At 44.1% G+C, this 11136-nt stretch overlaps 1 protein-coding gene across 1 annotated transcript; it reads left to right on the top strand.

Moving 5' to 3' along the window:
• The first annotated feature begins 761 nt into the window (after positions 1-761).
• On the top strand, positions 762-9825 carry LOC119652840 (phenylalanine--tRNA ligase beta subunit). Its single transcript, XM_038057176.1, has 8 exons — positions 762-936; positions 1041-1096; positions 1167-1324; positions 1382-1544; positions 8251-8427; positions 8489-9341; positions 9426-9578; positions 9634-9825. Exons 1-8 carry the CDS (start codon positions 879-881, stop codon positions 9783-9785), a joined length of 1770 nt encoding a protein of 589 aa, XP_037913104.1. The 5' UTR covers positions 762-878; the 3' UTR covers positions 9786-9825.
• Positions 9826-11136: the final 1311 nt, after the last annotated feature.

Below are 11136 nucleotides of genomic sequence, written 5' to 3'. Positions count from 1 at the left end.
CGTCCTGAGAATTAAGCCACAGATAAAACAGCGTGAGGAACGCACTGGCCTGCGGCGCATTAAATGGTGGCGAAACAAACTTCAAACCGCACAAATAACTATTCTCAATTGATCTTCACGATTTTGTCGAGAAAATATAAACATTGCACCATAATGTTGCGAATCCATCCAGCTGAAGTACGACTTTCGACAGAATCAAGCGACTACCAGACAAATAACGGCTTTAGTTCTATTCCAAAGTCCTAGGTAATAGAAAAACAAATATAGGTGACAGCATAAATTTTATCCAAGAAGTTTATCATTCATAATTAGTTGGATAAATACTATAAATGCGTTCTGAAAGTCATTGAAATTGGAAATGAATTCGTTGAATGGATTTTGATATATTAGTTTTGAGAAAAACGCGTTTAAAATTCACGGAATGTTCAAGGGACCGCTGCAACGCATTTCCTTTTAACAGAAAATCAAGTTATTTGGATATAATTGTTACAATAAAAAAATATAAACCTTGAACCCAAGTCGCGTAATGACTCCCTTAAGTAACATATAATGGCCGCTTAAATTAAAATACCCAAGAAAAAAATAAATATTGATATCAAGTTCATTGACAGTCCTCCCTTACTGAATTTTCCGTTAGTGGTTAAATTGCATGTAGTACCATCTACCCTTCACCTTCCCAATTTCAAACTACCAGCGGCAGCGTTACCATATCTTGTTCCAACTCTGTCTCTGAATTCCCATTCGACTTGGATTCTTTGACATTTCCAATTCTAATTGGCTCATCGTCAACATAAGATTCATCGTTGCGGGCCGTCGTCACGTTCGCTCCTTGAATTCCGTTACTAAATCCAGTTTTATTCAATTAGTTTCCAAGCAAAATGCCAACAATAGGTGTGAAGCGTGATTTGCTCTTCAAATCGCTGGGTCAGCAATACAGTAAGTCCCGACAAACTCCGATACCGCTACTTGGGGTTATGTTACCCAGGCGGTGTGTGGTTGGCACTTGCTTATCATCTAATTCCTCCCAACTCCAATTTCAGCCGACGATGAGTTCCAGGACCTCTGCTTCGCCTTTGGGCTTGAGTTAGACGAAGTGGTGAGTAAAACACGGTCTGACACTGTCCCGCGAAATTATCGATCAAACGAGTTCCATGTTCATGTTTCAGACCACCGAGAAGCAAATGCTAACCAAAGAACAAGGTGATGTGGCGGCTGCGAAGGATGCGTCCGAGGAAATCATTTACAGAATCGACATTCCAGCCAACCGGTATGACTTGCTTTGTCTGGAAGGACTCGTGACCGGTTTGAAGGTTTTCCAGGGAAAGTAAGTTTGCCATCCTGAAGGTCCTTGTTTCTAGGATAATTGAATAAATCTCAACAGGATGAAACCGCCTCAATTCGAATTGAGCCATGTGCCGGAAAAGGAGCGACAAACTATGACGATTCTTCCAGATACTGCTAAGATAAGGCCTTACGCCGTTGCTGCAGTTCTCAGAAATATCGAGTTTACCCAGGATTCGTACAACAGCTTCATTGATTTGCAGGTAAAGTAGAAGGAACTGCTTCATCGGTATATGGTGTCTGCAGATATAAATAATGAGATTGCCACATAACACACACATGCGGTGCGATTGCATCAGAATTCTTATGCTCCACAGTGCATAATGGGCGCGCTGGTGTGGAATTCTTCACTAGAAATGTATTGATTTCATATTTGAAAGAAACTCTATATTAATGTAGCCTTCATAGCATGGTAATGCCCTTCAGACATTGGTACAGGCGAATATTGCGCCTCTGCCAATCAAAATTATCAACTAGTTGTGTGTTCCTGGCAACACCATACGTGGGACATATCCTTAACCCTTCAAATTTCTAGAAGACAGCCAGAGGTTTCTTATTTATTCTATTAACTTCTGAGGCAGAGAAAGATACCTTCTGGCAACTTGATTACATCGTCATTACGGGTAACCTTAATGGTCATATGGGTAGAAAATCAGACGACAACAGGTGCCATGGGGAAAAAGAGTTTGGAGCACGTAATCAGGGTGGCCAGCGTATAGTCGATTTTGCGGATACTCAAGACATTGTGCTTGTGAATACATAGGTCATCAAGCGATTGACTCATCTTCCTACATTTTATAGTGGGAACAGCTCATAAGACGTCAACATGTTACCACTGCTACCGACTGCAAAGCCGTTCCCTATAAGACCAGCGCACAGCCATTGATCGCGGTCTTACATATCAAGCCCCGGAATATAAACAGCATGAGAGACGTACTGATACGCATGAAATGGAGGCAATTTCGTAAGGAAAAAGAAAGAATTGCCTCCTTTGCGGTATTACCAATCAAGTTAAAGACACAATCCACAAAGCGGCCTATGCAACCTTCGGGATCACTAAGCCAGGTAAACGGTCAAGCACAACAAACGCCTCTACCACAAGTTTCTCGATAATAAAACGCTGACCATTTGGCAAATTTACAAGAATGCCAATCGGTCCATTGCAAAGATCTTTACGATAAACTGGACCCTCGGGATGGCGAGGGAGATCTGTAACGACTTTTCAAACGCCACACCAACGCGCACAGGATATCGAACACTTCTATTGCGTTAATGACGAGAACGGTAGTTTGCGAGAATACTACGAACAGATTTCAACGGAAGAAGGGCTGCCACCGTTCGGAGCAATCCCAGAAGAAGAGCTCGCACCACCCAAACACTGTGGTTCAGTGAATTTTTCAATCGGGTTATTCAGGAAGGTAGAACACCATCTGACTGCAAAGAAAGCACTTCTTCTTCTTTTTCTTCAGTCTTTGTCCCGTTCACAAGCGGGGCTGCTCGCCGTGATCGGTTTCGCCATTTGGCTGTATCGAATGCCTGATCTGGATGCAATCTCGAGACTTCCCATCCAGCGTATCAAGCCGCCGTTGTTTCAGCTTGCCTTTTGGTCGTTGACCATTGATTTCGATGTTTAAACCAATCTTGGCAAGTGAATTCTAGTTAGCACGAATTGCATGACCATACCATCGAAGACGCCTCTCTCGCAACTTTTCTACAATCGGTGCAACCCCATAACGATGCGGATATCCTAATTTCGGATGTGTCAAAACGTGTCACGCCACTAGTCCAACGCAACATCTTCGCCTCCATTACCGCAAGATGCCGTTCATTGTCTTTTATAGTCAGTCAACACTCAGAATCATAGAGGGCGGCAAAACGGACGACATTGCGGTAAATTTTAGATTTGAGACATTCGTTAATACGTCGATCACAAAGAATACCACTTCATCCAGGTTGCGATAATGCGTGAAGCAATTTCATAACGCAGTTCTCCATTGGCTGATAGCGCTTACCCTTGATTGTGCCTGTTTCATGGGGGTCGGTCGTCAAAAATTCAGTTTTTTAAGGTTTTGTTTGTAAAACAAAACCTTATTAAAATCGGTTTACTGTCTGTCTGTCTGTCCGTCACACGCATTTTTCTCGGAGACGATTATAGCGATTGACACCAAATTTGGTGGAAAGGTGGGAACTGTGAACGCTCACGCATATAATGAGTTACATCCTCTTACGACGAATTGAAGGGGGGGTCCCCATACATGCCAAAGGGGGGTGTAAATTTTTTTTCATCAAATATAGTTATGTGGGGTATCAAATTAAAGGTCTCGGTTAGTACTTTTCGAAGCCGGTATTAGTTTTGACTTTTGCTGAAACGGTGGGGAGTGCGGGGGGGTTGAAAGTAATCATTTTTTTTAACGAACCCATTCTCAGGAATTACCCAACCGAAAAATCTGGAAAAAATCAGGGGGCTGCCACTATATGGTGCCTAGGCTCCGAAATACCCTCCATATCGATACCTGTTCAAATAAAGTTAATAATAGTATATTACTATAATTTTTAGTAATTGACAGGAAAACTCCCCTTAAGTTCACCCTAGAATCACAGCAGCAATGTAGGCTACAGTATAGATCATGATCCTGCCAAATTTGGGGAAAATCGCACTATTACTAACAAAGTTATACTAAGCCAAAACTGTCGCTCCTCTGCGAATTCAAGACTATGAATGTCAATATCACTTGAAAGTGGCTATTTTCACATAATATATGCATATTTTACGTGTTACATGCTAATGGGACAAATGCACACCCAAATCTCTTTATAAAAGAAATACACAAAACCTTTCATACCTGAAGCGTCTAGCTTCCGGTTTCCCGACTTGTTTTAGATTCAATCTGAAGCCGTGTTGCATGAGGCAATCATTCCATTTTTGGACAATTTGCTCGAGATCATTTTTGCTATCAGATGCTAGGAAAACATCATCTGCATAAAGCAGTGTGTAGGGCGCTGGACGTTGGATATCCCGTGTGACGGTGTTCATCACAAAAACAAAGGAGTAGTGAGAGGGCGCTCCCTTGAGAAACACCAACAAAGACACCAAGCAATTTTGATATAACCACCACAGGTTGAACTTTACTTTTCGGATCGTGGTAGAGCAATTGAACCCAACGCACGAGTTCTACTGGCACTAAGTTTTGTCGCACAGCATACCAGATGAGTTCGTGTGGCACAAGGTCAAACACTTTCTCTAAATACAATGTAAAGAAGGCGATGCTTCCCACGGTGTTTCTCCATGAGTAACCGCGCAGCGTGTATTGCGTCAGTAGTTCCGCATTTTTTGAAAAATCCGGCCTCAAATAGGCCTAAAAATATGTCCCATTCCGACATCTGCTGAAATAAAGTTTCTAATATTATATTACCTATTAAAAATTTACTGAAGATCCCCTTAAGTTCATCCTAGGAGTACTAAATATCTAGCTTTTTGTGTATCTTTTGTAGGTTGTGATGACAAAATTGTGATTGCGATGATCAAAAGGCCATTCTGAGTGGTCGAACATGATCAATATCGAAGAACAATCCCAAAAACCTAAGAAGGTGGCGAAATTGACCGTGAAGGTCCACCCGCAAATATTAAAGCTACATCGAAGTGCTCCGTCGACACGTGCTTGTACGCCTCTACGCTGGTCAAGCTCAGGAATGTGGAGGGACTTTTGATCAATTCGATCCTTCACATGTCATTCCACCAAAATTCGCGTCTCCTTTCCGGTACACGGGTCCGTATCAGATCCTGAAAAATAACAAAGCGATTCCCGCGAGCTTACCGAAATAACATCACGCGAACTAAGCTGGGGTGAAAATAAAAAAATAACGACTAGACTGCGCACGTGGAGCCGTAAAACTCAGCACTCGGGTGCCGCGATCGAAAAGGAGGATCCATGGCAGACTGCATCCTAGTTCAATGTTTCTCGTGCCTCAAGTGTATTGTGAGTTGCGGTCTTCAAGGTTCCCTCTCTGCCTTAGCATCATCAGGCCATTATTTTGGAAGATGCCCCTTGCGAAAAGAGAGTTTTGTAGGAAAAGATGATTCAATTATAATTCATTAGAAAAAAAAAATCGCAACTAAATCAAAAATAAAATAATTCAAGTAAAAATCAGGAAATTAGTAATGGTGGAAATAATACCGCGGTAGTCGGTCCCAAGCCCGGTTGTGAAAGAGGAAAGGATGGCTAGCTTCAGTTTATGCCATCCCAGCATCTCAAGGGGTAGGTGAGGAAAGTGCATTAACTTTGCAGTCTTGCAGATTAGAAGAAGAAACTTAAGGTCCACTAGGAATAACCGGCGGGGGTCGTCTGACTTGGTGACTATCTGTGGCGACCACTTCAGCAGATTCACGTAGGCAGCGGATGTAATGGACTAAAGAAATGAACTTCTTCATCATCCGCTCCTACTACGAAATAACGGCTAGGGCGGATACAACATCTTACCGTCCCTTGTTGCACCAGAGATTCGTTGAGCGTTTCCCATAATTCGTGCACGTGACTATGCAGCGAGTGGCAGACCAGTACCGCTTTATAACTCGCAGCGATACAATCCCGGCCATAATCAGGGAGTATGTGCGACTTGAGGTCACCGAGAGTCGATGGGGGCAGAGGTGGCGGCATCAACAACACCACGGCGCACTGCAGGCAACAGTTTCAGTACTCGACGAAGCACTCTTCTCCACCGTCCAGCTGAGGTTAAGGCGATGATCTTGCGCCAACCTCCATGTATTCTTCGTGGACTTAGGTACTTAGCAACAAAATTTGCATTAACCACGTCAGGGCCAATACAGAAGGATCACCGATTCCGTGGCCTATATAACTCTGTAGAGAAATGCAGCCCAATAAGAGAGGTTGGACGGGTCACCTAATCCGTATGGGTGAGGATAACCCTGCACAGAGAACCTATAGGGATATTATCTATGATAGAACAAAGATTTAGCAGACCCTACCTCAGGTGAAACGATGACGAGACCAGGACGCCAAACACGATCTAAGAGAGATTGTGGGGTCTGATATCCACGAGCAGTTCATAGTGACACAGAAAGTCTGCACCTAATACGGGGGCACTGATATCAGCCAAAATGAATCGCAACGAAAAGGCCAGGACACGTCTACTTGCCTGCAGTCGTAAGTTGTGATGGGCGTGAAGTTTACTGCTGCTGAGGGAAAAGCTTGTTGGGTATGGGGACGGGGAAGACGGAGAATGCCTCATCCGTGTTTATTAGATAATTTTGCCCATTAAGATTGTGGTACACTGTAAAGCAGCATGTTGCTGCGCTCTGGATAGGCGTTGCCGATTCCCCAGCAAACTAATTTTTTTGGATTTGCGAGAAAAATGAATTTAATGGTCTGATCTGCAAACCTACGATGGTATCAGCACACGCCGGAGTTCGATGCGGCACGCGGCTAGCCGAAAGGCATTTATCGAGGCGGATGTCGCTTACGTCAATGTTGCCACATTGGCCGTAAGCATAATCATTTCTTTCTTCAATTCCGCCACGTCAGCGGTCTCGCGCGACACCTTCGCTACAGAGCCGCCGCCGGCATATGCTGCTATGATGATGTGTGTGCCCACTGACATTCGCTGAGCCACAAGAGCTTCAATGGCTCCAATCCAATTTTGCCCACGCAGCTGCGTCATATGCCGAAGTTGCTAGCTGGGAATGCGATTGCCAAAAACCAGATCCGTCAGCTAGTGATTTAGCTTGACTGTCTGACTTACTGACAGGTACCTGAGGAGCTGTTCCTTCAGTCGGACGTAGGGGCCATAGCTCAGCACGCCGGCGACGAGTGCGACTGACTCCTCATCCGGACGAACCAAAGAACATCCTACACAATACAACATCATCTCCTTTATCCAGAATATCGCCAGAATGTACCAGCAGCTCTTCTTTGAGTATACGATGTTCTGGAGCATTCAATCTATAAATAGAATGATGGCGCGTTCGATGACGTTCACTTTCCGATTGGTAATCTTGATTTCATCCTGATTCACCGATGAGGCTTCCAGCGAAGCCAATCCAACGAGCAATTTTACAATTTCTTCAATTTAACCAATTATAGATATCGGTTCGGTCTTGGTACCACTCAATCGGCTTATATTTGTTAAAAATTGGAACGTTTTGAGTAGGGTAATTGTGAAAAATTAGTAAAAATTATTTTGTCCTTTTTCGCACGGCCAACTGTTGAAGATTTCCACCGGCCTCGTGGCTACGCGCTCTCTTTCCGGCCGTAGAAACACATCGCACCTCGACTACGTTAGCAACATCTGCTTGTTCTCTCGCCGGGTCATGGACTTTGGTTCAATGGTTCTCAATTTGGAAAGAGAGGCAAATAAAGTCGGGCTGAAAATAAACGCCAACGAAACCAAAGTTCTCAGTCTGACGGGTCATCGCACTCTTCCTGTCTGCGTTTATGGGCATCATCACATATCGCACATCGTCGATTAATTTGTATATTAAAGAAAGGTGGTGCCTGTTAGCGGTGTCACGGAACTAGATGTCAATTGATGCATTAGCAGCGCTAGATCCGCCTTCGCCAACACCAAAATCAAGTTGAGTCTGTTTTGTGCTGGGGTCTTTTCTGTGTTGCTATTTGGGAGTAGCACATGGAGAATAACCCCAACTCTTACTGAAAAGTGCCAAACCTTCAAGTGGATCGTTCCAAGAGCGCTTACCGCAGAGCAGTAGAGTATAAGTACGAGCATCTCGGGAAGCTCATTTCAACGAACCGTAAACGATGGCTCGTTGGTATGGTCGACGCGCTATGCCCCACCAAGAAGTGAAAGGCAACCGAATTTGACGCAATATTTATTTCCCTTTAATATAACCTTTGTAAAATTGATTAAAAATCAACCTTCAACTTGCAATTTCAGGACAAATTACATCAAAACATTTGCCGGAAACGCACTTTGGTCGCCATTGGTACTCACGACTTAGACACCTTAAAAGGTCCATTCATTTACGATGCCCGGAAACCAGAAGACATTCGCTTCAAACCTTTGAACCAAACAAAGGAAATGAATGCTGTAGAGCTAATGGAGTTCTACTCGGTAAGGATAACGTAAAATATACCGCAGAAAGCATGGACTAAACTTCAAACCATTCCACTAGACTCACGCCCAACTCAAACAGTATTTACCAATTATACGTGATTCACCTGTGTACCCAGTTATCTACGATTCAAACGGGGTCGTCCTCTCTCTGCCACCAATCATTAACGGGGACCATTCAAAAATTACAATCAATACAAAAAATGTGTTCATTGAATGCACTGCAACCGATTTAACTAAAGCAAAAGTAGTGTTAGACACGATCGTTTGTATGTTCTCATCACATTGTGCCGTTCCATTCATTGTCGAGCCATGCAATGTCATAACAACGAATAACGAAACTGTTGTATATCCAACATTAGAATATCGCACGGAAACGATATCTCCGAAAAAAGCGAACGCCTACATAGGCGTTGATCTCGAGTCTCAGAAATTGGCTGACATGCTCACTAAAATGTACTTGGAAGCGCGAGTGGAGAAGAGTGGAGACCTTTCCGTCAAAATTCCACCCACCCGGCATGATGTTATCCACGCTTGCGATATCTACGAAGATGTAGCAATCGCCTATGGCTACAACAACATTGAAAAGTCGCTCCCTTCGATTACTCAAATAGCAAAGCAATATCCACTGAATAAACTCACTGAACAACTCCGGGAACAAGTCGCTCAAGCGGGATTCACCGAAGCTCTCACATTCACGCTTTGTTCGCGGGACGACATCTCGACCAAGCTGAATAAGGACATCGAGAAAACTCCAGCTGTTCATATTTCTAACCCGAAAACGTTGGAATTTCAAGTAGTGCGAACCACACTCATCCCAGGATTACTTAAGACCTTGGCTGCAAATAAGAAGATGCCATTACCACTGAAACTCTTCGAAATCACAGACATCGTTGTTGCTGATGATGAAGCAGGTGAGTGTTGGTCCTCAGATAGAAAATCTACAAACGACAAGATTGATTTTTCTATTCACACCCCAACACTGTTCTCACTCACAGAGGTTCGTGCGCGGAACGAGAGACGACTCTGTGCAGTTAATTGCAATAAGTCGGCCGGATTCGAGGTTGTCCACGGCTTGCTAGATCGTGTAATGCAACTTCTAGAGGTGCCATGGAAAAAAGATGAAGGATATTATCTACAAGCTACTGAAGGTTGTTATTTCAGCATTGTCTCAGGAGTAGTTACTAAAATTGTTTTCTCTTTTAGACCCAGCATTTTTCCCAGGTCGCTGCGCGAATATTCTGTACAAGAATGTGACGATAGGCAAAATTGGTGTCTTACACCCAACGGTATTGCATGCCTTCGAGTTAACTCATCCTTGTTCGGTTGTAGAGTTTGTCATTGAACCGTTTGTGTGATATCAATCGAAATAGCGAATAAATATATTTATCTGCATTATTTTTATCATTTTTCAATCATCGTCAACAAGCAACTCCTAAACCCGATACCTTGGTTAGTTAGTTTAGTTTACTGGGGGGAGCCGCAGCTCCGAGCACTCAGGCCATTGTACTATCCCCGTAAGTTGCCTATTCAATGGCTTCCCGCCTACGGTGTTCGCACATTCTCCAGAGGCAGAGAGTGTGCAGATTCTTCATTGAAGAAAACCTTGCCAAGGTGTCTTCGTCTAAGATCTGAGGATGCCGGGCAACTGCATAAAAAGTGCAGGGCCGTCTCCTCCTCCTCCTCGCATTGGCTGCACATAGCCGAAACCACTACCACAATCTTTTCCATATGGTAGTTTAAGGAGCAGTGTCCCGTCAAAAGCCCTACTAGAGTTTTCATGTCCAACACAAGGATTTTCGCTTGCCGGTAAGAGTCCAAATTTCTCCACTCGGTTGCGTGAATCCTTGCAATTTCACCCTTCAGTGACAGTAGATGGTTGGATTCCAAGAGCTGGTTCTGGCCCCACCATTGTGGATCCAGACCCTCGGCCAGCCAGTCTGTCAGCCTCCTCATTACCAGCGATGTTAGAGTGCCTCGGCACCCACATCAGGAATGTTTCGTTCAGTCGGCCAAGTTTCAGCAGCACCTGATGACAACTCCACACCAACTGGCTTGATATGTTGTTGCCATTTAGTGCCGATAATGTCGGAACAGATTCGAATGGTGCGACCCCTCCATTTTTGTCGCAGACATTCTTCTGCTGCCAATGAAATGGTATATATTTCCGCCTGGAATATGGTCGTCATTTTTCAGAGGGGTCGGGCCAGTTCTATAATCGGATTCTCCGAGAACTCCCCTGCGCCCGATCTATCCTTCATGACTGACCCGTCGGTGAAGATTATTAGGTCTGTAATCTGAAAAGACTCATGGCCACTTGTCGGCCATTCTTCTCTTTCGGTGCTTACGACAGTGTATGTCTTTTCAAAGACGAATCTGGAAACCATATGATCGGTCGGCATCAGGGCTACCGTTTGTTTTTCAAGGAATTTCCAGATAGACGCATGACCGTTTAATTGGCCGCTTTTTCACGCCCCAATGGTATCGACCTGTTCGACGTTGGCTGCTTTCCGTTTCACCTCCAAGTGAATGGGGGGTAAATTTAGGATAGCTTCAAGTGCTGCAGTCGGCGTAGTACTCATTGCTCCAGTAATACTTAGACAACCAAGTCTCTAAATCTGCGTTAGCAGCTTCCTGCTGTTAGCAAAGTTCAGTCTTGGCCACCAGACGATGCATGCATACATCAAAATGGGTTTTATTATGGATGAA

The sequence above is a fragment of the Hermetia illucens genome, chromosome 3 (genome assembly GCF_905115235.1).
Source record: "Hermetia illucens chromosome 3, iHerIll2.2.curated.20191125, whole genome shotgun sequence".
NCBI lineage: Eukaryota > Metazoa > Arthropoda > Insecta > Diptera > Stratiomyidae > Hermetia > Hermetia illucens.
Note: the sequence above shows the minus strand (reverse complement) of the source record. Positions and strands in the feature narration are given on the sequence as shown.

Excerpts from the sequence above, each read along its gene's own strand:
- LOC119652840 (XM_038057176.1), top strand. The coding sequence starts at position 879 with ATGCCAACAATAGGTGTGAAGCGTGATTTGCTCTTCAAATCGCTGGGT. Across the intron at positions 937-1,040 it reads ATCGCTGGGTCAGCAATACA|CCGACGATGAGTTCCAGGAC; the intron begins GTAAGTCCCGAC and ends CTCCAATTTCAG. Across the intron at positions 1,097-1,166 it reads GGCTTGAGTTAGACGAAGTG|ACCACCGAGAAGCAAATGCT; the intron begins GTGAGTAAAACA and ends TTCATGTTTCAG.